Below are 26,141 nucleotides of genomic sequence, written 5' to 3' on the forward strand. Positions count from 1 at the left end.
TTGAACATGGAAGTCCCTGCTGGAGCCGCTGGTGTTGGTGTTTTATTTTTCAGCCTCTGAGGGTCACTGCTGAGAAGACTCACTCAGCAGAGAACAGACTGAGAGCATGCTGTAGGTATTACAGGTACTGCACTGCAGTGGTTTGTATCATATCTATCTAATAGACTCCAGTTTGTGCATGTAAATGGAGAGTCCTCTTCACACACTGAGGTTAATTATGGAGTTCCACAGGGTTCAGTGCTAGGACCAATTCTGTTTACATTATACATGCTTCCCTTAGGCAGCATCATTAGAAGACATAGCATACATTTACACTGCTATGCTGATGACACCCAGCTCTATCTGTCCATGAAGCCAGATAACACACACCAATGAGTTAAACTGCAGGAATGTCTTAAAGACATAAAGACCTGGATGGCCGCTAACTTTCTGCTTCTTAATTCAGATCAAACTGAGGTTATTGTACTCGGCCCTGAAAATCTTAGATATATGGTATCTAAGCAGATTCTTACTCTGGATGGCATTACCTTGGCCTCCAGTAACACTGTGAGGAACCTTGGAGTCATTTTTGACCAGGACATGTCCTTCAACACACATATTAAACAAATATGTAAGACTGCGTTCTTCCATTTGTGCAACATCTCTAAAGTTAGAAATATCCTGTCTCAGAGTGACGCTGAAAAACTAGTTCATGCATTTATTACTTCCAGGCTGGACGACTGTAATTCATTATTATCAGGATGTCCTAAAAACTCCCTGAAAAGCCTTCAGCTAATCCAAAATGCTGCAGCAAGAGTCCTGACAGGGACTAGAAAGAGAGAGCAGATTTATCCTGCTTTGGCTTCCTGTTAAATCCAGAATTTAAAATCCTGCTCCTCACATACAAAGTACTGAATTATGTCTGTCATGGCAGATGACCGCCCCTCCCTGAGCCGTGTTGTGCTGGGGATTACTTCCTTTTAAAAGGGTTTTTTCCTTCCCACTGTTGCCAAACTCTTGCTCATATGATGTCATGTGATCTCTGGGGCTTGTTCTCTATTATTATAAGGTCTTAACTTACAATATAAAGTGCATTGAAGCAATTGCTGCTGTGATTTGGTGTTACACAAATAAAATTCAATCAAGCTGAATTAAACTGAACAGAACTGAATTGACACTCTTGAGTCTTCCGGCTTTTTCTGCTTTTCATGAGCTATTTTTCTTCTTCATTATCGTGACCACAGAGGATCTGAGTGGGTTGAACTCTTTGCCCTACTCAGTCTCATTAATCAACAAGAACATGTTCGAACAGTGTTTTTCTTCATCCTGCTCCTCTTCTTCCTCCTCGTCTGCCACCTCTTGCTTGCAACTTCCTCCTCTGCCTCTCAGTCTGGGTCCACCAGCTCACCCCAAACTTTAAAAAGGCAACAAGTGTGAACATTTCTGTGTCACTGTGTGAAACTGAAAGAAAAGGCATCTGTGCTGACACTTTATCGCCCGTCAGCTGTGGTCACTGTTATGCATTACAGTGCAAAATGTCTGCTGTTTAAGGAGAATGAGTGTAAAGTCCTGCAGAGGCTACAGACGACTGAGAGGAGGATGAGGTTTAAATTAGGATAAAACTAAATGAGACACAAAGCAAAGAGAGTCATTTAAAGTGGATCATGTGACACAGCATGTGGTTATATGATATTTAGGTGAAAATGAGCATCCAGGTGTTACCCAGCTGTCAGCCTATGAGGCTCCAGCTAATCGTGACCCTGGAACTGGAATCGTGGTTAAGAAAAGAAAACGGACGTTACAGTTGAAAATGATTCAAATTGCAAACTTTTGATTTGCAAAAACATACCAAGTGAATAGTTTTCAAATACAGTTTATGGAATATTATGAAAAAGTTGCTTCACCACACCGCCCACGGTGCCTTGTTGTGCTATTTAAAGATGAACTTAGATTCTTGTGGAGCTTTTTGACATGTAGCGTCCATCGGTCCATCCCAGCTGTCACAGGCAGAAGGCGAGCTACACCCTGCACAGCTCACCAGCTGAGCTAACAAGCACGTCTCTGCAGTGTGGGAGGGGAACAGGCCACACAGACACCACCAACCAAGACCTCCACGCTGTGAACTTATCGCTTATATAGTTCCTCTAGACTTTTTGTAACGTGTTCTTTCTTACGTTTCATCTGTTTATGCTCTGATTGGTGGATCCGTGGTCAGGCTATGAACACACATTAAAGATTCAAACACACCGAACAGTCAGTCGAAATTTGTGGACAGATTTCAGCATCAGCGTCTTGTTGCCTGCTTATATTCAGGACAGCTGTGATATTGTAAATGAGACTTCTTATTGAGACAAGATAAACCTTTATTAGTCCCACGCGTGGGAAGTGGACATTTCAAAGTTGAGAGCAGCAAAGATGAAGAAAAACAATAGAATAAAATAAGATAAAATAGAATAAAATAATAAAATACTGACCAAGAATTTACCAATCAGAGCACAGAGATTAAAACACATGATGCCATAAACGAGTCTGTAGTTACTGTGTGTTTTATAAGTTTTGTGGAGTGATGGATGCAGAGTGTTTCGTGTGCGCAGCAGAGACACAAACACGCGGCTGACTGACGGAAACGATGTTTTTATGATTTCTTCGGACAGCCTGGAGTTGTTATAACTCTGCTGTGACGTCTCCGTGACGATGGTTGTGATATAAAACCCGTGGAGCTACTTTCTGGTGATGCCTGGTGTTTGTGAGACTGCAGCAGTGCGCAGACTCGTGCCTCGAGGCTCTGCTTTTGTGTTTTAGTTGCACCGGAGCTCGGGTTGCCTCCGTCGGTCGACCGTGAGGTTGCAGCTGCAGTTGCTGCCGTCACGGCTCGCTGATTGGCTGCTCGCTCAGTTCCTCCTGAGGAAATCACTCCTTTTATAGTTAACGGAGTGCCGCGCGGTTGTTTTCCGGGTTCACACTCGCGCAGCATGTAGAGAAGGCGGACCGCCGGGAGACACCTGGACCACCGCGGACACACCGGAGCCCGGACGCACGGCATCGATCCGCAGCTATCGATCAGCTATCAGTGAAGGTGAGGAGGGCAGAGGGGGGCCGTGTTGTGGGGAGAGGGAGGGTGGTGGTGGATTTGCAGGGAGGAGGGGGGCGACCAGTGCTCTGGGTGGATCCTGGTCTCAGATCAGACATGTCAGGTCCTGCAATCTGCAGACTCCGAGAAAAACTCCGCAGGGTAAAAAGTTCCTCTTCCTGCAGCCGCAGCGCCTCTGTCCGCGGATCACGGCTCAAATGCGCCTCAGCGCCAATCTGGAGCTCCGTGGCGCTCCGGGCGAAGCGGCGTGTGTGTGCCGCGGGGAACGAGCCGCTCGGTTACGCGTTTTTACGCAGACAGAGCCGGAGCCGCTGGCACGCGCTGCTTCCGGTCAGCCCGACTGTCGGGCGGCGCGAGGAGCTCTGTGATCACAGTTTGACGCAGCAGACGAAGCTCCTGAAGCGGGCTCACAGCTCTGAGACTCCCTGAAAGAGGAGCAGAGTCTCCGCTGAAAGTGCGGAGGAGAAAGGAGAAGCGCGCACTGATGAGTGAAACTGTCAGCATCATCATGGCCGACTCCGTGTTTACTGCACAGCAGCTCCGTGTCAGCTGCACATCACTGTTTATGGATCCTGATGGAATCCAGTTAAACTCTTACTGTTTAAAGCTGTGTTTGAGCTTCATTTATCAAACACGGGCGTAAAACCTGACAACCATCAAACAGCAGACACGTTCAATCCACTGATCTTCACCAAAACACCAGCTGCAGATTATGAAACGATATAAACTCTCTTATCTGTGTAAAGTGTCCCAGCTGATGAGCTTCAACTTATGTTCTCCTAAATTTACTAACCTGCTAGTTTAACTCGCACCTCTAAAAGTGAGCTTAAGTCAGTTTTTGAGGCAGTGAGTTTATTTTATTAGAAAATGTCCTGAAATAAAGTTTAATAAACTGCTTTAAACTTAAAATATACAAACGTTTGAGGTTTACTTGTATTCAGTGTTTGAGTTTCTTCGTTAGCTGTAAAAACGAAAGTCATATTAACTGATTCTATATTAAGCAGATGTAACTTTCGACCCTTAAGTACTTAAGTAAATATAAGTAACTATGACTCAATGATGCTGACATTACTGATGTTTTAAGTAAAGCCAACTTCTCAGTGTTTGGTTTTAGGTGATGTGAAGTGCATTAGTTGATACCAGTGTCTAATATTTAGACATGATTTGTATGACTTGTCGTGCCTCTGCGGTCCAGCGGTTAACACCTTCACCTCACGGACTGATGTCCCGCTCAATCCTGGGAGGAGACACAAACTCGGCCTTTATTTAGTGTAAAGTCTTTAACTCGGAGCTCTTTAGCCGTTGTTCTCTACATTAAGTCGACGTAACTCACAGGTCGGCACATTTTGAAATAAAATGTGCCGACCTAGAGTAGTCTGAAGCCGAGCTCTTTTATTTTGGGATATCTTTTAACGTCACTTCAGTTCTGCACACTGAATAAACCAACTGGTGTAACTCGGCTGCTTTAAGCGGGTAAGATGATGTTTTCTGAGTCGTTTTAAATGAAGCCATCTCACAGTGAATGTTGGATCAAATCTCCAGCAGGGAGGAACATCTCACGCAGCAAACACAAACAACTACATTTTTAACCAGAACAATCTGGTTTATGTGCACATCAGCAGAGTTTGGAGGAAGTTCGAGCTGTTTCACTTAAGTATAATTAGAATCACCACCAAGCAAAAATAAGTTGGTGCACAGCGACGCTGAACTTTGAGACCTCAGATGCGTTTTATTGCAAATGCTTCGACATTTGAGTCGTCGTCATTTCGTTCTCTTCTGCCTGAATATTTCTGCTCTCCTGTGTTTCATGTCAGCTGAGAGTCACCGACAGGTGATCACAGCTCGGTGTGGCTGCTGCACGGACTGATGGTGGCAGAGCTTCGTGCTGGCAAACAGTAACTGACAGATAAATGCAGGCAGTGATATACTCGAGTACAGTGGTACTATCAGCACAGTGTAAATTAGTCGTGAAGCTTTCAGGAGAAAAACATTTTCTCAGTTTAACTCGTTGAATGTCAGGATTCAAGGGTTTGATGCTTTTCTCTGATGGTAAATGTGTAAAATCTGTAAAAGAGTGTTTTTGGTACCTCAGGCCAAACCAGAGCCTCAGACTGTCCTCACATCAGCACAAACAGCCTCTGTGCCTCCATCCTTGTATAACTCCTCCATCCTCTAACATCCAGCAGTCTCGCTGTTTGTGGTTCACATCCACATGCTCTGAAAAGGTTTCTCTCAGAGTTTGAGCTGTTTTGGCCCCGTGTTAGCTTTATTCACCTGCTCCAAACAGACTTGGAGCCTGAAACCTGTGCAGGATTACCAAAGTCTACATCAGGGTCAAGCTGCTAATTTTGTGAAACGTGTCAGTTTGGAACGTCTTAATGTCAAGTTTTGTTTTTGTTGACTGGTTCTTCTGTGCCACGTGCCGCAATTCCTCTAATGCCCACTGGAGGCTCCAGCAGTGAGACTCTCATGTTAAAACTTTTCCGCCTGATACCAAAACTTAGCTTCACCTCAGCTGACCCGAGTTCCTGAACTTCACTGCTGGACTGTGTTTGTGTTGTGGGAGGCTTTAGTGAGATTATCTGACCACTAATGTAACTGCAGTGAGGTTAATGCACTGAGAGAATACCAAGTCTGAGCTTCGGTGTTGCTGAGTGTAGGATCTTAATCAGATTTGGTTGGATGCAACACTCAGAACGCCCTGTCCAGCTTGTTTGGGCGGCGACTCGTCTGCGCTGGTGGTTGGTTGAAAGAAAGTGATGTTTCCCCCACATCACAGGCTCAGTTTCCTGCTCTGAGTCTGAAGTAAAGACCTGGCGGGGAAAATGAAGCGCACACTCATTTCTAACGAATCTGCTTCAAACTGTCGGGATGAACGGTTCCTCATAAAGAATTTTCTGCAAACCACATGTTCCTTAAAACAACATCACATTTCAGCGGGTTAGTTATTAATGGCGGGGAAGATTTGTTAATTTTAGCTCAGCTGCTTTAAACACCCACTTAGCTCCCAACTGACCAAACACCGAACAGAAAACTCCGTTATTAGCACTTTAAAGAAGTAAAACAGGACGTCTGACTGGTTTTTATATTCAACTTAATCACTGATACCCGCCGCAGTTCATTCAGCATAAGAGGAACTTTAGTTTGACACCAAGCAGAGAGAAGCAGCTTCACACTCTGACATCTCATTTATTTCTGCACAGCACGACACATGATCGAGGATATCTTTACAGCTTGTGAATATTCTCAGAGATTAACAGAGCAGCAGACTCAGATTGAGGATAAATAAAGAAAAGACTTTTATAAATGTATCACGTGTATTATTCTGGTCTATCTGTCAGCAGATCAGTACATTTACCAGCTGGGACTCTGCAGAAAGACTTCAGTGAGAATGTGAGGTTTAGCACATCAGTGTAGGTGAGGTTTTTCTCCTGTGTCGGCTGCTTTGTGCTCCGTCACACTTGTAGATCAGGAGACGGCTTCAAAGGTGTTATAATAAGAGGTGATTGCAGAGAAAGTTTACAAGAATGTGCTGAAATGAACTTGAACTTTGCACACCAGTGTGTGAATGGGTGGATGACTGGATATGTAAAGCGCTTTGGGGTCCTTAGGGACTAGAAAAGCGCTATATAAATACAGGCCATTTACTACACGGGCAGGCTTTAAGCGACTGAAGCTGTGCCGCAGATAAAGAGGAAATCGCCAAGGATTAGAGGAGCAGTTCACGTAAATGCTCAGAGTTTCATGTGAGCGCTGTGGAAACTTCCTCTGCAGCTAAATGTGAGCTTGATGAAACATTAAGAGGTTTTCTGTCGAACTCAGAATAGATGTTTTGGTTTGGGTATGTGTTATCGGTGCAGCTTGGACTTCTTATTTTCACCCAGTGTCTTTCTTACCTGACCCGAGCTGCTCGGTCTGCGTTACTTCCTCTGTTTTTAAATTTAGGCCAAACTTTCAGAGACTTCATCACTTCCTCTTTTGACTGTTTTCAACAAGCAGGCGCTGCTTCCAGTTCAGCTTGCAGCCCGCAAACGCAACGCAAGCAAACGTTTTCTTTCAGTTTGAATTGGTTTGCAGCTGAAACTTAAAGTCTGACAGAAAGCTTCAGTTTCCTCTGCAGCAGATTTCACACAAACGCACCGTTTCTCCAGTAAAACCCACTCTGTGTCACCCACTGTCCGTTTGTTGTGTTTCCTCTCAGGTAGAATTTAGGTTCCACTTCCACCTAATGGAGACATGCACTCACCAGACACTTTATTAGGAACAGCAGTGAAATCGTGCAGCAGCTCTGCAGATACTCAAACTAAAAACTCCAGCAGCCAGTGAGGCTGTCGCTCCTGGACAAGAACATCAGATGTCGTTCATCTGAACAGAGAACCAAAACCTGCAGCTTGTTTCACATGTGGTGTGACATCAGCAGCAGTAAATCTGAATGCTCAGCATGAATGCTGCCTGTCAGCTGGGCCTGTCAGACATGTGAGACGGTTAAAAACACTGAAATTACAGAAAATGTGTCCCAGAGTCTCTGACTGATGTATAGTGAACAAACAAAGTGACGTCCTTCTTTTTAAACAGCAGCAGTGGAGTAAAAACTGATTTCACTCCACGTTAGCTTGTGTCTCAGTGAGAGACTGTAAATAAAGGATGGATGTGGCCGGCGTTACACATTGTTGGTTGGAGTTCACATTTTGAAGCCTTAGCGGTGATGTTTTGTCTGCTGCTGTGGTTTTAATGAAGCCCCGAGTATCCATATTTGGACGAGAGGGTCAAGCTAAGGTGAACTAGCTTGGTTAGCAGGCTGCATCCATAGACTGCACGTGTGCATCGCACAGATACCTGCTGATTACTGTTAATGTCATGGACTCTGAAATCAGTCAATCACAGTGGGCATGGGCATCTTTTATATACAGTTTATAGCTGACCTTGTGTCTCTTTAAGTCAGGGGTGTCGAACTCCAGGCCTCGAGGGCCGGTGTCATGCAGGGTTTAGAGCTCATCCTGGGTCAACACACCTGAATCAAATGATTAGTTCATTACCAGGCCTCTGGAGAACTTCAAGACATGTTGAGGAGGCATTTAAATCAGCTGTGTTGGATCAAGGCCACATCTAAAACCTGCAGGACACCGGCCCTCGAGGCCTGGAGTTCGACACCTGTGCTTTAAGTAATCCAGACTGGCTCCGTGATGTTGAGGTCTTTATCCTGTCTTCCTTCTCTCAGCCCAACCCAGGAGTGGGCAACTCCAGGCCTCGAGGGCCGGTGTCCCTGCAGGTTTTAGATGTCCTTGATCCAACACAGCTGATTTAAATGGCTAAATTAGCTCCTCACCATGTCCTGAAGTTCTCCAGAGGCCTGGTAACGAACTAATCATGTGATTCAGGTGTGTTGACCCAAGGTGAGATCTAAAACCTGCAGGACACCGGCCCTGCCCCAACTGGTCACAGCAGATGGCCCCGCCCCTCCCTGAGCCTGGTTCTGCCGGAGGTTTCTTCCTGTTAAAAGGGAGTTTTTCCTTCCCACTGTCGCCAAAGTGCTGCTCATAGGGGGTCATATGATTGTTGGGTTTTTCTCTGTAGTTATTAGTGTAGGGTCTAGCTTACAGTATAAAGCTCCTCTCCTTGATGCGACTGTTGTTGTGATTTGGTATTTGTATAAATAAAACTGAACTGAACTGAGGTCGGGCCATGTGTTCTTCTTCTTCTGGATAAAGATCGTTGTTCCGGACTCAGACTTCAGTCCTGGTGGACTCAAACATCCAGAGTGATCTTTTGCTGAATGTTTGCATCGATGCTAATCTTCATAGCTGCTCCTTTTAGCACAGACCTGTTAGCATCCACCAGGTATAGGTTTATGGCTACGTTCACATTCACCCCTCCATACTACCAAGTGGGAATCTGACATCAGAGGCCAAAGTGTCTGTTTGACTCCTCATCTGAAGAATAACCAGCTCTATTTTCTTGGTTTAGGGTTAGCATGTGGCTAAAATTCTAGCTAACCCCAACCTGAAGTGGTTCACCAGTTTCCTGGTTTAATTGCATTTCTTTATTTAACCGTCTTTTTGTTCGGCCATGTTTTCCTCTGTGACTCGTCTCTGTCTGCTGAACATCAGTGTTTAATGTGTGAGGCTGAATTTTCACTGTGAAATCAGTGTTTTCACCTCTGTTACAGTGAGTGTGCGCACAGTGAGTGGTTTCGATTGTGCGAACACATCGTGTCTTTATTCTGACCGTGAAACGCGCGTATCCTGTTCTGTCTTCTTATTCAGTGCTGCATGTAAAGGCTGCGGCTGTAGCAGCATCCAGCTGATAGCTCTGATAACAGGTGAAGATGCACCCACTGCTCTCTGCCGGTGTTTCTTCCAAGCAATTAAAAGTCTCACTACATCTAAGAGACGTGAAGAAATCCTGATCTCACACTGTTAAATCTGTGCTCACATTCTGTGTTTGGTGTTGATCTGGTGACTCAGGCAGCTCTGATCCATTTAAAGGGTCAGTTCTCAGACGCCGGGAGGATTTCTGTTTATGTTTCCAGGTAAAGCCGCTGAACAGTGCTTAAGTTTTCTACTTACCCCACACTGGAGGTTTCATAAGCTCTGACAGATATTGTGGAACACCCCATAAATTACAAAACTGTGAAATAAAGCCAAGCTGGTAGGGACACGCTGCACCAGAACTCCAGCAGTTTCATAATGGAAGCTCTGATTCATCCCAGATTGGGTGTGACAGAGTTCGGAGGGCTCCTCTCCGAGTCTGAGAGACAGAACGTGAAACTCTCGACGCACTGAGGAAACGCAGGCCTGCAAACACAGAAAAACCACAGGTGGAAATGTGAAACATGAACCAATATCCTGGCTTGGATCAGGTATCGTCAGTGTTTCACGTTAAAGGGTGTAGGACTCTTAAACTTACTTTTGAAGCACAGCATCCAGTAGCTTTGACCTCTTCTTCTTCCTTTGCCACCAAATGGAAAATGAAGCTAAAGATCTTACCAGCATGTTACAGACTGAGCTGTGCGCTGGTTTGAAAAGAATCTCAGTGATGCATCGATACCTGTGTCGTTGTGTTTGAATACTTCAGTGTGTCGGTTTGAATGTTTCATCATGCTGCAGCACGGCTGCATCTCTTTGAATCGCACGTGTGCAGCTCCGAATCTGTTCGCTGACGCCGTGATTGTTTTTACAGCATGGGGAACCTGATCAAGGTATTAACCAGAGACATCGACAACAACGGTGGAAACTTCTTCCTGGACTTTGAGAGTGAGACACACACACACACACACACACACACACACACACACAGACCTGTGTTCACGTCAGGCTGTTCAGACCTTTTCTTTAAGCTCACCTTTCACTTAGTAAACAGTAAATACAGAAAGTCTTTGTCAACATGAAGCTTTCGAGTTTCTTTATGTCACCGGGTGGGTGGGTGTGGGTGTGGGGGGGCTTCAGTGAAAGGATTCAGACTGTGTAGAAAAGCTCAGTGATTTGTGTGACTGTGTTTCAGAATCAAAGCTCGTTGTTGCTGATGCAGCGTTTCACTGCCCCGTCTGGGTTTGTGGTCACCAACATTAACAACGTGCTGCTTTTTGTTTTCAGGCCAAAGTTCAACAAAAATGTTCCTATTACATGTTTTTACACATAAAAATCTTATTAACGAGTTCTTGTTAACGGGTTGGGTTAGTAAACAGGTTAAACGCCACAGTCTGACGCACATGTGCAGATCTGTGACGTCAGGAAACATTCAAATAAGCTGTCCACCTGAGACAGTTCGACCTTTGACCCTGATCTTGTGTTTCAGACGCTCAGCCCTCACAGTCGGAGACGGACGTGTGGGAGAAGGTGAACCAGGTACTGACGGAGGCTCAGGTCATCCTGGAGGACCTGCAGTCGTACAAAGGGGCAGGAGAGGAGATACGACAGGTGAGACTGAGCACACAGACGAAGACATGCGTGTGCGCGGGCCGTTATGATTACAGCGCTGTGCGTGAGAGTGATGTCACAGGAAACGGCGTCAGTGTTCTTCCTGTTATCGTGCAGGAAAAAAGATTTCTCACTTCCAGCAGTGAGAAGAAACGTGATGCAAAAGCATATCAGGTGAAAGAGCGAGAGCTCGGAGCACACAGGCATCAAAACCTCTTTTTAGATTTGGTGTGATTTCCACTTCCTGTGGATATCGCCGTGATCTCACATGCATCCAAAATAATCTGCGTGCAGACTCCATGAAGCGTTTACGGCTTCGCCGCTGGCCTGTACGGGTCGCTCTTCGAGCGCTCCGGTTCCTCACGCCACCGTGGACACGCCAGCTTTTTGTTTCTCGTCACCGAAGCTTCAACAGAGGAGGAAAAACAAACTCGGGCTGCAGTCTGGGTTTGAGATTTTTATCAGATCCAGTCTTCCATGAACAAAGTTCCAAAATAAAAGTTGCTGACGTCGGGACGTAAACGCACCCTCTGCTGGAGCTCTTTAACTTTCCAGCAGGAAAAAGATCGTGAACAGTCTTAGTTTGGTATTTTCATCCTTGATAGTCGACTGTTTACAGGGTGGATGCAGTGACGAGTCACAGAGGTCGATAAATGCAGATCTGTGTAAAGATGTTTCAGTGTGAGGAGGATCAATAAAAGCAAACTTTGATGATGGCAGACGCAGATCTGCCCGAGAATCTGTGATATTTGAATTATGAGAATACAAGTTATAAATATGATGATTATGAGGAAGATGAGGTCTCTACTCTGAGTTCGACTTTCCTCTGATAAAGCAGATTGATCTGTACAGGTCACATGATGAAAGCGACCACAAACATCAAAGTAATTTGATCAGATTCAGGAAACAGTCATAAACAAAGCAATGAGAAGACGCCGCTTCAGGAGGTTCAGTTTTTATTGTTTACATCTTTGTAAAACTGTCTGTAGTATGAGAATGAAAGTTTAAAAAGTAAAAGGAATGAAAACCACACAAAGGAAGCCGCGGAGTAATTTCAGGTAATGATTAAGAAAAATGTTTCTGCGTTCATGAGCCAGACTGTGCTGTCAGCGATCCGAGAGAAAACAGGAACAAATGTTTCAGTGCGAGCGTGCTTTTCACTCGCTGAGCCATAAATGTAAACGCCGTCAGCAGGAAGTGGCGAGAGCCGTCCACCAGAGGGCGATCACTGCAGCAAACAGCCGCTCCCTGTCAAACAGTGACACAGGAAGCAGCTGATTGGGTCACAGCCAACGTGAAAAAGCAGAGAAACGTGCAGGAAAGAACAATAACAACAGTGTGTGTGTGTGTGTGTGTGTGTGTGTGCAGGCGATCCAGAATCCCAGTGTGGAGGGCGTGCAGGAGAAGGCCTGGTCTGCTGTCGTTCCTCTGGTTATAAAACTCAAAACCTTCTATGAGTTCTCCCAGAAGCTCGGTAAGAACCACAGACGGCTGCTTCAGCTTCAGCACGTTTGAATATTAGAAACAAAACAAACATAAATAAATAACAATGTTCAAAAGGAGCAGGAAGAAGCATAACCTTCTTTAATAACCTTTTTCTGTTTGTGCTGCTCCTCTGTATGTATTTGGTTTCATAACCACACACACACACACACACACACTCACGCACGCACACACACACTCACGCACGCACGCACGCACGCACACACACACACACTCACGCACACACACACGCACGCACGCACACACGCACGCACACACACACGCACGCACACACGCACGCACACACACACACACACACAGATGCAGAAACGTTTCAGGGATGTTAGCAGCTAACGTTCACACTGTTCGGCCTGATCAAAGAGGTGCTTTCTACCGCGTCCCACAGAGACCAGCCTGCAGTGTCTCCTGGACGTCCTCACCAGCTCCAGCTCCACTCCCACTCAGCACCTGGAGCAGAAGCAGGCTCTGGCCCGGCAGTTCGCCCACATCCTGCACTTCACGCTACGCTTCGACGAGCTCAAGGTCCGCTCCCCCTCCTCCTCCTCTGCTCTTCGTCTCTGTTATTCACTGCTCATCCTCCTCTTCATGTTCTTCATCTCCTTTTCTGATTGCTCCAGATGACCAACCCCGCCATTCAGAATGACTTCAGCTACTACCGTCGCACCATCAGCCGCATGCGAATCAACAACCTGTCTGTAAGCAAACAGCTCCAAAATGCATCTGAAAATCTAAAATATGTCGCAATGATTGAACGAGAATAAAAAACCACATGAATGCTGTAAAATGACGGCCTGTATATAAAAGATGGCTGCAGCCCAGGCTGTAAATGTCTCAGAGAACAGAAGCTTCACCTCACAGGTCTCTGCAAACTTACAAATCTCACGTCTACATTGATTTAAATTCACTTTATAAACTTACAAACTGCCAATTTTTCAGTCTGAAGCAGGCAGTGAAGTCAACAACGAGCTGGCCAATCGGATGTCTCTGTTTTACGCCAGCGCCACGCCGATGCTGAAGACGCTAAGCGACGCCACGTCGAAGTTTGTCTCAGATGTAAGTTCCTGCACACTTTCACTTCTGATTCAGGGTTTCTATGTCTTCACTGCTGGAGGTTTTTTACATCCTTCAGTACCGCCCTGAAATGTTACCTGAGGGAACTTTTCTCTACTTCCTGTCTGAGTCTCCTGTTCCTGGATGCTCACATTACACATGATCTCAGTCTCTAATAACGAGGTCTGTGTACGAGCTGCAAACTGCTCCCAACACAGTTCATCTGCATGATGTCATATGGTGAGAGTGCATACTGAGGCCTCCACCCACCTACAACAGTTCAAACAGCCGGCCAATCAGGTGAAAGCTGGCTTAAAGGCTGAGGAGCTAAAACAGAAGAATAAAGCTGCAGAGGCTCAGTATGAGATTCAGTCTGTGTACTTCAGGACTTTTTTATTTGCAGTTTTTTTAATACACAGAACTGTATGCTGGTTTTTGTTTTTATAACCCACCAGCAGAGGGCAGCCTCAGCACCGACTGTGAAAACACAGTTTGATAAACTGATTCTGATTTTTGTTGCTCAGCATCCGGAGGTGCCGATCGAAAACACGACAGACTGCCTGAGCACGATGGCCAGCGTGTGTAAAGTGATGCTGGACACACCGTAAGTCCTGACGTGTCCCTGAACACACCACGATCACCGTTTCTCTGTCATGAAGCAGATTCATGACTGTGTGTGTTTGTGCGCAGGGAGTATCGCAGTCGCTTTGCGAGCGAGGAGACCGTGTTATTCTGCCTCCGCGTGATGGTCGGCGTCATCATCCTGTACGACCACGTTCACCCAGCTGGAGCCTTCGTTAAGACCTCCAATATAGATGTAAGTTAGCACACATAACTTTTTTAAATTTTACAAATAACCCTGCACACTTCTGCAATGATCTCCTCACAGTTTAAGAAAATCACCCCCGTTGTCGTTTCCCACGAATCTGCTGAGCATGAAACCTCAGCCTGTGTCTGCAGGGATCAATCAACGTTTGGTTTTTGGTGCTTTTCAGATGAAAGGGTGCATCCGAGTGCTGAAGGAGCAGCCGCCCAGCAGCGTGGAGGGTTTACTGAACGCTCTCAGGTGTGTACTCGCCGCACAAACACATCGAAACCACCAGCACAGCCAAACAGGCTTTAAACGAGCTCCACCCTTTCACCCCTGCAGGTACACGACCAAACATCTGAACGATGAGACTACCTCCAAGCAGATCAAAAACATGCTGCAGCAAAATTAACCCGACATGAAACTGGAAGGCTGCAGGGAGGTCACAGTGTTTGGTCCGAATTTCAAAAGAACTACTGAACAAACCTTTATCTAATATTTCTGTGATTATTGTTTTAAACTGTCATTTTGAAAAAAAGCTGTTTTTGTTGTTAAGAATTTTTTTTAAAAAAAGGGAAAAAAGGACATAAACCAAGAACAATTGGTTAAATATGAACTCGACTCGCATTCACGTCATGTGTGGTTTACAGGCCACCTGGTGGGCATTAGCAGTAGTACAGCTGACTTAATGTCTTAAATCTCTTTTGCTGGTTATTGCAAATTTACAGAAAGTCACACATGCAGAAAACATATCGGCGCCCTCTGGTGGAGGTGTTTGTTCCAGCCTAAAAGCATCCTGATGATGATGTCGCATCCAAACCTCTGTCACTAGCAAAGTTTACAAAGAAGCTAGGAAAGTAAGAAAAGCCAGTGAACAGAGTGTCACTCTGGCCTTTTAGACTTCACGTTGTAAATGCAGGAAACAGAAGTAAACAGGAAAGTTCACCAGTGGCGATGATGATGATGATGGACAGCCATGTGGGTAAAATTTCAGACGCATGGAAAACCTGGAGGTCTGCCTGCAGCTGATTGGGTCTCATTCATAAAACAGAAACAATCAAAAGTGAGGTCGCAGCAGTTTGATGTCAGAGGGCTTAAAAAAGTCGACCACACGACTAAAATCTCCAAGCCTGCGGAGCGAGCGCTCAGCAGGTCGTCTGTAACGCTCAGTGACGTGAATGCGAGTCGGTCGCCTTCAAAGCAGCACAGATCAGTCAGCGTCCATCTGTTTAAGTGTTTTGGTGGTTCAATCACCACTTTGGCCTCTTTTCCATCACAATTTTTTTTAAGAACCCAAGACAGCTTTTATCTGATCGAACTCCTCGGCTGTCGTTCCTCAAAGAAAAAAAAAACCCTCTGTGGTTATTTTGAGGATCTATTTTCTCCACCAGTCCTCTCACACCAGCGGAACAAGATCCAAACATTATGGAAACCATCTGAAACTCCTGGAGAGGCAGATTTTATTGTCCTCTTCTGAGAATGTTTTTCCCCCTCACATTTATAAAATGAGCATTAGTATGTTTTTAGGGTCTTGAACCGCTGCTGCTGTTGTTTCCAAAATCTTTATCAAACCAAACCAACAGGCAGGAAAACCAACCCGTCACCACGGCCGTGTGTGGAGTCCTGCTCTGCACAACTCACACTTTTATTTCTTAACTTTAATGAAATGTAGTTTGTTGATGTCTGCAGTGAGGTGAGGTCAGCGGTGCAAAACGTCACAGCCAAAACTGGTTTAGCCATCTCAAACATTACAGAAGAGTTTCATCGAGCTGAGATGTTTCAGCCTGATGGTAAATCTGAGGCCTTTTCAGTGTTCTCGTTTTCTTGTTTTATGACTGTGCTGAGTTGTTCTAATTATTTGATGGTACGTTGAAGTTTCTTTGGTGGAAAAGCTTTAATTCCTCATTTGGTCCCCTGGTTTAACCAAACACACCGTTTCAAATAGTTCTCTGTGGTTTCATGTATGTTCTTTACACTCAGCTCAATTTATCTTTCATTTGTTAAGCTTAGACTGAAACATTGTTGAGGTTTGAAATCCTCTAACACAAAACTGTCGGGGGGAGGGGAGGGGCTGAGAGCGGGTATCGGCCAACCAAAGAACCACTGTGATGATGATGATGAGGAGGATGAGGTACGAGGGAAACCGAGGAGGACTTTACTTTGGGCCGGCTGACTGGAAACTTTGAGCTTCTTGTTTTGCTTTGTATGTTAGCGCTGCCGTTTCAGGGACTGTATGGCATTAAGTGTTTGAAATGATGTCTGTGTTGGCAAAATAAACTTTTTACATTTTTAAGAATGATGCGTCTGTCTCTCATGTCATCATCAAGTCCTGAGTGGGAGCGTCCACACAGCAGTTAACTAATCAAAGGTTTCAGCGTCACTCATCAGACCACAGGGGGGGCGCACTAAGCAGCAGGTTTGACCTTTGTGTTCGCTGGATGACGACGTCCTTCTAAAGTCGGGACCAATGACTGTATAAAAGATGGACGACGCGACACCGCCTCCTCCCATTGTGCAAAAATGAAGCCAAAAGCTCGTGTCCAAATTCATGGGCTGCGTCCTCCTGAGGACGCATTTGTAGACAGATTACTTCACAGCGACGTGCCGAAGGCTGCATTCCTCCGAATGCAGCCGACAAATGCGTCCTCCTTTTCCCCAAATTTGAAGGATGGGTCGGGTGTGTCCTTCGTGGCCCACCATATCCCAGAATTCATAGCGCAGCCCAGCCAAACTCCAGTTTCCAACAATGGCGGCCTCTACTAAGTTTTAAAATTACTCATACTAATCTTTCTGGGTAACAAAATAAACTTTTAACATATTTTCAGGCGAGAACGTGGGCGTGTAAACTTGAAATATCTGCTCGGTTTATCAAGATTTCGCATATTTGCATAAGTGCTTCGACGTTTTCGGAGACGTCTGTTACCCACCAGCTCGATAGCGAGCCGAGAGCTCGAGAACGGCACAACTCCCGGCACATCATTTTCAGATCACCGTGGACTTTCGCTACTCAGGTTAAACGTAATATATAAGTCACTTAGACAACCTAAAAATGTTATTGTTGGGCTTTTTTCAGTGTTTTATTTATTCGTGAGTAAACCGGTTTGGCTGAGATTAAAGTTATTAGAGTAAATTAGATAAAATAAAACTTTATTAATCCCCCGGGTAGGTTCCTCCTTGGTTTTTACTAGGGATGGGTATCGTTTAGGTTTTATCTGATACCAGTACCAAACCGGTACTTTTGAAACGGTGCCGGTGCTTAAACGGTGCTCAAACCGGTGCTTAAAGAATGGAGAACACAAAATTGGTCCAAAAACCTCATGTTCAGCTGGTTTTTTTGTAAAAAGATAACAATGTTAGCCTTTTCTGCAGCTATAGGGGATATATGGCATCACTCTTGGCTGGAAGCAGTGCTTAAACAATGGAAAAAAAACCACACACTTTATCCAAAAACCTCTGTTTATGGATAAAGTGTGTGTTAAACATGAGAGCTCTCATGTTTAGCTGTTTCCCTCTTCTTCTTTGGTCATTTTAGCCTTTTTGGGCAGGGTGAAGGGAGTATCTGCCATCAAACAAGAAAACAGCTGCATGTAACTACCACGGTGTTTGCTAGTTCACCTTACATGCATTAATGTAATAACGTGGTTAGCCTACTCAACGTAAATTACACACGAACAACATTAAGCTACTCACGCAGAGAAGAACGGCTGCTGCTGATCTTCACCAGCAGCTCCCTCACAGGGAAATCTTCAGCACTCCTCCGTAGGCCCGCCCCACGAGATGGATAAACCCAGCATTTCATTCAATTCAATTCAATTTTATTCATATAGCGCCAAATCACAACATAAGTCGCCTCAAGGCGCTTCATAGATACATGATTCATAGATTCATGAACACTGTGATGGGGACCTTTGGTTTGTGTAATGTTATAAATACTCAGATACTCCCCAGAGGCTCCGGACTTTTACATAAAGATATTATATTCAGTCCTGTAGAAAGTTGTATATTTAAAAACACATGATCCTCTCTGAATCACTTTATGGTAAATAACACTATCTGCAAAACACTGAAAGAATTCCAGATCACAAGTTTGTAGTTCAACATACAAGTGACGACCTTTGACCTTCATCAGGTTTTATTTAATTGTGTCAGAGAAACTCAAACGTGCTCTTCATGCAGCTGAGTACATGAAGTGTTTAAAACAGAAGCTGTGCAGGTCTGAGATCAGCAGCTCTCTGAAACACCAAACTGAGGTCCTGTTAATGCTGATATACAGTGACACAGTTACAGGGGTGAGTAATCCTTTTGTTTTTTTGTCTTTAACTTTATCAATAAAACAGTGTGGTACTTTAACCTTTGCACTGTTTCCATCAGTTCATTTTGCAGTTAACACGTGAACATGTTGGATGATCTGTCTGCTGTCACTGGTGGTGCTGAGGTCTGAATCTGAGGGCAGCTCCTGTAATCACAAAGACAACAGAACCATCCAACTCAGATATAAAGTTTATCTCTCAAAATTGAAATAAAGCTGATTCTTCTGTCCTCACACACTCAGGATCTGAAGCTCTTCTCTTACATTTTTTCAGTATTACAGTACACTACAGTACTTTAATCCATAGTTCCTGAGTAATGAGGAGCTACTGAAGTACAAGCTTTTAAAAAATTGTTACTGTCTTTACAGATGTGGCAAGAGACTGAAAACATGCTGTTGTTTGCACATATTTAATATTCAGCTCTGCACAGGAGCTGTAGCAGGATGCAGCCTGTTGCTTTTACAGTATAATACTTGTAATAAAAGTATAGTAATGATAATTAGTGACTGAGCAGCTTGATTTCTTTAGTCAGGGTAAATTCATTCACCTGCACAGATTAGCTAAACGAACCCTGACAGCCGAGTGCTCATCTTAGCTAGGTCTCAGGACCGAGCTAAGGACAGTAGTTACGCATTAGCTTACAAACACGTTTAACTTACCGAAAAGGTGCAGCAGGGCCTCGGGTCCTTCTGTCGGGTAGTCCAGTTTACTGAAGAACACCTCAGGCTGTCAGGTTAAAACACTGGGTCGTGTTTTCGTAGCGTAAACTCTGGCCCTCCTCGCAGAGCCTACGCTCTATCTGCTATTCGCGAACAGAGATACGCAAGTTTCTCCGTGACTGCAGCTGTCAGTCAAAGCTGTTATGATGATGTTTCACCCCAATTTAACACAATGGCGGTAGGAATTAGAATCAAACTCATGGGAAAGGAGACCCCTCGGACATCAATCAGCGTGATGAGAACTATTGAAAACAAAAGAAAGAAACTTTGGAAAAAAAATTATCTAAGGGGAATTAATCTATTTTAGTCTGACCCCAGTCCCATCCGCTAACATGGAGTAGGCGGGGTTTATGACCTATACTGCAGCCAGACACCAGGGGGCGATAGAGACGTTTTGGCTTCATTTCTGGGGAGCTGTTGCGTCGTCCATGTTATCTACAGTCATGGTCGAACCTGCTCCTGATTAAAAGTTTTTTTTCTCAAACACAACTCGTTAATTTTGCTCCGTGTGGAGGGAGGAGAATGCTGTAACTATAGCGACAAACATTACTTCACTTGCACCAAACAGTTTAATAGTTTAATAAAATGTTTAAATTGTATATTTGAATTAAACATTCAGACATTTACTCCTTGCAGCTAAAGTCATGCACTGATCTCAAACACTGAAACAAATCTCTTATAAAAACCTTCAAATTTTAAACGTTCCCAGGAAACATGAAGACGTTCTGCATGAATGCCACGGCTTCTAAGTGCTGAGCGTTCACTGCAGGCCGCACGCTGTGGTGAGATCTAATAAACTTATAAAGCATATTGATGACATGGAGCAGAGCCGCAGGAAGCACCAAGGAATAAAGGTGACCACAGAAGAAGTTCTGGGAAAGAAGAGTGAAGATTAGTGAGCAGCAGCGGTGTCACGTCAGCAGCAGGTGGGCCGTTTGCTCCGAGCGCGCTGATGGACGGAGACAGGAGCTGAAATGTGTCTCTGTGGAGAAACTGGAGGTGTGGTATCACATACAGATACAGCGCTGCTTGCACCACAGGTGTCTCTAAGTAATGCAGCAATGATGTAAAGTGCGACTTTCTTCAGGGACTTTTAAATAAGCGAGGACGTGCAGACAGCATACTGGATTTTTGGAGTAACGACCCCAACAATGTTAAAGGTGGGCCTGTCAGGTGGGAGGAGCCAAGAACATGCAGGTGACGGAGACTGAAATGTGGTGACTCCTAACAGGCAAAGCTACAGTACACAGCAAAATAACCTAAACAGTGGAATAAACACAGGTAACAGAATAACAGAGGCTCACAGCAGCCTTACTGTGGGATATCTCACACACGCCTGCTGTACAGTTTCCGATGCTCTCTGTGTGACGGCGAGCTCACACATCACAAACAGATGTTTAAATCCAGACGTTTATCGGGCCTGGTCTGCCGGGTAATTCTCCCCCACAGGTGCTTCCGGGCTTTGTTTCCGACCTCTGTGAGTCCTTGTGTGAATTTTCAGCTTGGATGGGTCTTTAAATCGTTTCTCGCAGGTGCTGCAGGAGTAAGGCTTCTCACCTGTGTGTGTCCGCATGTGATACAGCAAATGGATGTTCTGGATGAAACCTTTTCCACAGGTGTTACAGATGTACGGCTTCTCGCCCGTGTGGATCATCACGTGCTTCTTCAGCGCCGTCAGTTCGGTAAACCTTTTCCCGCAGGTGTTGCAGACGTACGGCCTCTCACCTGTGTGGGTTCTTATGTGGACCATCAGGCCTTTCCTAGAGCTGAGACTTTTCCCACAGGTTTGGCAGGTATAAAGTTTCTCCCCTGTGTGGACGGTCATGTGGTTTTTCAGCGCCGATAAGTCTGTGAATCTTTTCCCACAGGTGTTGCAAAGGCACGGCTTCTCACCTGTGTGAGTTCTCATGTGGACGTTCAGGTTACTCGGCTGACTGAAGGTTTTCTCGCACAGTTTGCAGGAATACGGCCTCTCGCCCGCGTGGGTGTTCGTGTGGACTTTGAGGTTGAAGCTACTGTTGAAATGCTTCCCGCACGCCTCGCAGGAATACGGCTTCTCACCTGTGTGGATTCTCATGTGGACCAACAAACTGTAGCTGCAGGTGAAATGTTTCCCGCAAGTTTTGCAGGAGTACGGCTTCTCGCCGGTGTGCGTTCTCATGTGGACGGTCAGATTGCTGCTTTGGCTGAACCCTTTCCCACACGTTGTGCAGGAGTACGGCCTCTCGCCCGTGTGGATCCTGTGATGTCGCTCCATCTGCGACTTGTGTTTGAAAACCTTTCCGCAGAAAGCGCATTTTACTGGCTTTTTACCTGCAACAGTGTTGCAGTTATCCACATCACTGTGACCTCTGTTTCTGAACTGTTTCTTCCCTCTTAGCTTGATACTCTTTCCTGACTCAACATTCCCGCTCCCTTCCCGATCTCGGCTCTCAGTTTCTTGAGAGCTGTGAGAGAGGAGCTGCTCACTGATTGGTTCTGATTCACTGTGGTCGCTTTCACCGTAAGTAAGAGTCACCATGAAGGTATCCGTCTCCTCCTTCAGTCCCAGCTGCTCTCCCTGCTGACTGCTGCACAGTTCCTCCTGCTCCTCTTTAATCTGTGGAGGTTCTGGTTCCTCCTGCTCCACACTGGAGCTCCTCTCCTGGTCACAGAGCTGCTGCTCAGGGAGAACCTCCTCCTCCTCCTCTTTACAGACGTACTGCTGTGAGACGTCTGGAGGGACACAGAAAGGTTTGTAGTGTGATTACAGGAAAAGTAAAAATATTCTAGAATCTAATTGTGATTAGAGATGAAATGTCAGATTATTTGGATGCACCTGAGAAACAGCTGCTGAAGGCTGACAGAGTCCTTCAGCTCAGGGTGAGGAGAGCCCTTTTGTACATGGAGTAGTTTAGGGTCTTTTTTCCAGGTATTAATAAAAATATTTTGTTTTGCCCTAATTTAACCTCCTTGAATCATTCTTCCTTGCAACTTCCTGAGGAGTTTTGTAACATCATAAAAACATTTATCTTTTCATAAACGTTAAAATCAGAGACGCGCTAACTTGAGCCAGCTGTTAGCGCAGTGAGACGCTGGCTTCAGCTGTCTGCTGATGCACGTACTGATAAACTGGACACCTCAGTGTACAGAGACCCAAACATTAGGCTAAAAACATAGAACGCGTGTTTCCATCACTGGCTTATTTATTTTTAATGTGAAAGTGTTTCCTGTTATTTACAGTCTGGTTACTTTGTCCTGTCTCAGCTCCTCACACTGAGGTCTGTTATTAGAACAGGCCGACGCAGCTTTGCCTGCACCATTAAATAATATCGGTACAGGTTTTGGTGTGATAACTGTCACCATATCAGTGACACAGACATATCATCCTGTATTTACATTCCCTGTCTTCCCTTCCCAACATCGGCCACAAGCGCAGACATGCCGCAGAGAGCAGCAAGAAGCGGCTCCACCGAGCGTCGCTGGAGCGCTCGCTCGACCCAACATCTGCTTGGAAAATCAGTTTCAGTTTGATTGTGTGACAACAGTGAAGCTCTGTGGAGTCACAAAGGTTAAGGTACTTTAGTTACTGTGAAACTGAAGCTTTATGCACTTATTTTATACTTTTACTTAAATATTTCCATTGAAAACAGCCTCTGCTGATATTGTGCTGCATCACTGCAGATAAAGCTGTGTCACCATTGTTACACTGTAATGATGCTGCTGGCACTTTGTGACAGTTGATTCCTGCTTTGACTCAGATCATCAGTAAGGATAGAAATGAATTTTCTATGTTGTCATAAAATCATCATCACACATTTTTTTCACTGTCGTGATAGAATCTGTTGTTTATGAGGCAGAAGAAGCATCACACAGACATCGTGAACACTTCCTGTCCATCCAGTGAAACTGTTGGGAAGACAACGTTGGAGAAACGTGAACATTTTCTTTGTTCTGTATAATCTGCAGATTGTGACAGAAATCTGCAGCTATCCTTTGAAGCAGCGCTCCTCTGAAACAGCAATAAGGATCATTATTAGGCCAAATGTAAATAACACAACAACTTTATGACTTAAAGCAAAATTGGGAAACGTAATATTAAGGGCCATCAGTCAAACAATACTGTTTACTCTGGGTGTAAACAGAGCGCGTTGTGTGTGACGTCTTCTTTTGCGCATGCGGCTGCTTTGAGCGTTCACACTAGAGCGCGTTTGCTGTCGCATTTTATTTGTAGTTTGAACAAGCAGACAGAAAAATCAGATTTGATTTAAAAATCGGAATTGAGCATTAAGACCTGCCGTGTGGACGTAGCCTTAGTTCGTACTCCTCACCCTGTGCTCCTACACATGTAAGACACACTCGCTTCATTAGGACCACCTCAGCTTCACACACCTATTCTGTGTAACTTGATTTCAGGTTTCCAGATGACATCCAACGGTCTGCACTGATGTCTGATGTCTCCCTCACACTGCATGGTATTTTTTTCCAAAACCAGTGTGAAGGTATCTGTCTCCTCCTCCAATCCCAGCTGCTCTCCCTGCTGACTGCTGCACAGTTCCTCCTGTTCCTCTTTAATCTGTGGAGCTTCTGGTTCCTCCTGGCCCACACTGGAGCTCCTCTCCTGGTCACAGAGCTGCTGCTCAGGGAGAACCTCCTCCTCCTCCTTACAGACATGCTGCTGTGAGACGTCTGGAGGCACAACAATATTTTTAAAAATGTAATAAATTAATCTAAAATAATTATAAAAGCAATTTCTTATTTTATGTACTAACACTTCGAATAAACGATGGAAAATGTCTTTGTTGTAGAAGGCAACGAGTAACAGTAATAACTGGAAAAAATACGACAAAGCTAAATGTCTCAAAATTAGACAAAAGAACAGATTTCAGTTACACAGAAAAAACAAAGAAGCAAAATAAAATAGAGCAGGTCTCGATTGAGAAAATGCTGTGGCTCCCTGACCAGGAGAGGGCGCTGCACGCCGAGAGCCGCGACCTGAGCGACGTGGCTTCACACTTGGCTGTGAACCACACCAGTGTGAGCGGAATATTCATGTTTGTGTGGACAAAGGGCCTGACAGTGGGTGGAAAAACAAAACAAAACCAAAAATAAAGATTTTCCAGTAATTATTTTCGGTGTTCAAACTTCGTATCAAACGTTTTTAAGGCAGCGAGATGGTTGAGCAGAAACTGTTCTAAACATGTGATGACTTCAGCTGCAACGAGCCAGAACTGAAGCCTTTAAATGGTAAAGGTTTGCTGCTTTCTCTGCAAGCTGCTTTGTAACCCGCCTCCTCCTTCCAATAACATTTCCATGCTGTATGAAAACATCACGTGTTCCTGTTCCGCTCCATCGAGCTCTGACTGCGCATGTGTACGCGGACAGTCGTGGACAATAATAAACGAATAAAGCCGCAGAGCTGAAATTTAAGTTCCGGCTCACAGGGACTGTTTCTCTGACTGAACAGATCCTGACTGAAGCAAACATAAACACGCGTCACACAGACAAACAACAATGAATGACATCAGACAGACTGCTAAAAACATTCATGCTGTCACGGCTGTCTTTGTCCAGCTGACATCACTTTCCCCTGACAGTGTCGTCACCTCTGTGAGATGAGCTCATGGCTTTTGTATCTGTTTTCCTGGACTTTAATCCAACGCAGAGCTGTGATGAGAATGAGTCAGCTTCATGTGAGACTCACCTGTGCTGTGCGGCTTTATGTCGGGTTTCCAGGTGATGTCCAGCAGTCTGCGCTCATCCAGCTCTCCCTCTGCGGTTTCCGTTATCCTCTCCTTCTTAAACTCTGTCGCACACTCAGGAGAGGACATTTCTACTTCAACAGCTGAAATATTCCATCAGAGATACAAACACGGAAACATTTTCCTGTTTTTAGTTCTCAGGTCTTCGAGCTAACGCTAGATGCTAACGCTTTCATTGTTTACATCCGGCAGATGTCACACTCTGAGGTTCCGACGGTGATACTGTCGGACTTTGGTTCCGCTCTTTTCCCCGCAGGGTGCAGAAGTCCCAACTGCTCGGTGTTAGAAATAAAATCCCAGCAGCAGCTTTACACTAAACACAGATGTTATATCTGTATGTATATATGTGTTCAAATGTTATGATTTCAAACCAAATATAAAAGCTCCGTTTATGGAACTGTTGTGGGATGTTGAGGAGGAGTTAGGAGGAGTTATACTGTGGACTGCCAGTTGGCGCCGTATAGTTATTACATGACTTTGGTTTTTTAGAATTCTCAGGCTGGTTTCATAGATTAAAACTTCTCAGCTGGTTCCCCAGTCTCTGTGTCCTCCTCTGGTGTCTGTCCATCTGTTTGATAGCTGGTCTCCTGATGGAAAAGGAGCTCTCTTCCTTTCTTTTACAGACAGCAGACGTAAGATGTGTGTCAATGAGAGGGAGACGAGTGCAACGGTGAAGCTGTAAGGATCAGAGCTAGTAAAGGTGGATGAGTTTAAATTCCTGGGGTCAAATATTCAAAGCAATGGACAGAGAGGTGAAGAAGAGGGTGCAGGCAGGGTGGAGCAGGTGGAGATGAGTGTAAGGGGGACGTGTGGCAGTAGGACAGCAACAAGAGTAAAAGAGAAGGTTTATATGACGTTAGTGAGACCTGCTCTGACGGTTTGGAGGCGGCCGAGCTGGAGATGGCAGAGGCTCTTCACTGGGAGCGAGCAGGAGCACAGGATCAGCTAAAAGGAGGTGAAGAACTCCGTCAGCACAACACACCTGTTTTGTAGAGCAACATAACAACACTGACACATTTTAATC

At 45.1% G+C, this 26,141-nt stretch overlaps 2 protein-coding genes across 4 annotated transcripts; one reads left to right on the top strand and one right to left on the bottom strand.

The window, feature by feature from the left end:
- Positions 1-2,729: 2,729 nt before the first annotated feature.
- Positions 2,730-16,643, top strand: LOC146686898 (CYFIP-related Rac1 interactor B-like). Its single transcript, XM_085440141.1, has 11 exons — positions 2,730-3,055; positions 10,250-10,323; positions 10,865-10,986; positions 12,355-12,460; positions 12,875-13,011; positions 13,107-13,184; positions 13,426-13,542; positions 14,064-14,143; positions 14,230-14,356; positions 14,535-14,605; positions 14,690-16,643. The coding sequence occupies exons 2-11, from the start codon at positions 10,251-10,253 to the stop codon at positions 14,757-14,759; spliced, it is 981 nt and encodes a 326-aa protein (XP_085296267.1). The 5' UTR covers positions 2,730-3,055; position 10,250; the 3' UTR covers positions 14,760-16,643.
- On the bottom strand, positions 15,644-25,449 carry LOC146686899 (uncharacterized). 3 transcript variants are annotated; one of them, XR_014916568.1, is made up of 4 exons: positions 25,060-25,449; positions 23,748-24,044; positions 19,317-22,091; positions 15,644-18,803 (listed from the first exon to the last, which is right to left on the bottom strand). XR_014916568.1 is itself a non-coding variant. In XM_085440105.1 (3 exons), the coding sequence occupies exons 1-3, from the start codon at positions 25,184-25,186 to the stop codon at positions 20,788-20,790; spliced, it is 1,728 nt and encodes a 575-aa protein (XP_085296231.1). In that variant the 5' UTR covers positions 25,187-25,449; the 3' UTR covers positions 15,644-20,787. The 3 variants fall into 3 exon arrangements, 2 of the variants coding, with proteins under 2 accessions (XP_085296231.1, XP_085296232.1); XM_085440105.1 differs by having other exon boundaries at positions 15,644-22,091; XM_085440106.1 differs by lacking the exon at positions 23,748-24,044 and having other exon boundaries at positions 15,644-22,091; positions 25,060-25,448.
- Between the last annotated feature and the right edge of the window lie 692 nt (positions 25,450-26,141).

Source organism: Copadichromis virginalis, linkage group LG18, assembly GCF_057382275.1.
Source record: "Copadichromis virginalis isolate Kocher_CV1m ecotype Utaka linkage group LG18, C_Virginalis_male_GT1.1, whole genome shotgun sequence".
Lineage (NCBI taxonomy): Eukaryota > Metazoa > Chordata > Actinopteri > Cichliformes > Cichlidae > Copadichromis > Copadichromis virginalis.

Coding starts and splice junctions, on each gene's coding strand:
- LOC146686898 (XM_085440141.1), top strand. CDS start 10,251: ATGGGGAACCTGATCAAGGTATTAACCAGAGACATCGACAACAACGGT. Junction 10,987..12,354: donor CAGGAGAGGAGATACGACAG/GTGAGACTGAGC, acceptor GTGTGTGTGCAG/GCGATCCAGAATCCCAGTGT. Junction 14,357..14,534: donor TTAAGACCTCCAATATAGAT/GTAAGTTAGCAC, acceptor GGTGCTTTTCAG/ATGAAAGGGTGCATCCGAGT.
- LOC146686899 (XM_085440105.1), bottom strand. CDS start 25,186: ATGTCCTCTCCTGAGTGTGCGACAGAGTTTAAGAAGGAGAGGATAACG. Junction 24,045..25,059: donor CATAAAGCCGCACAGCACAG/GTGAGTCTCACA, acceptor TTGTGCCTCCAG/ACGTCTCACAGCAGCATGTC. Junction 22,092..23,747: donor AATCAAGTTACACAGAATAG/GTGTGTGAAGCT, acceptor GTGTCCCTCCAG/ACGTCTCACAGCAGTACGTC.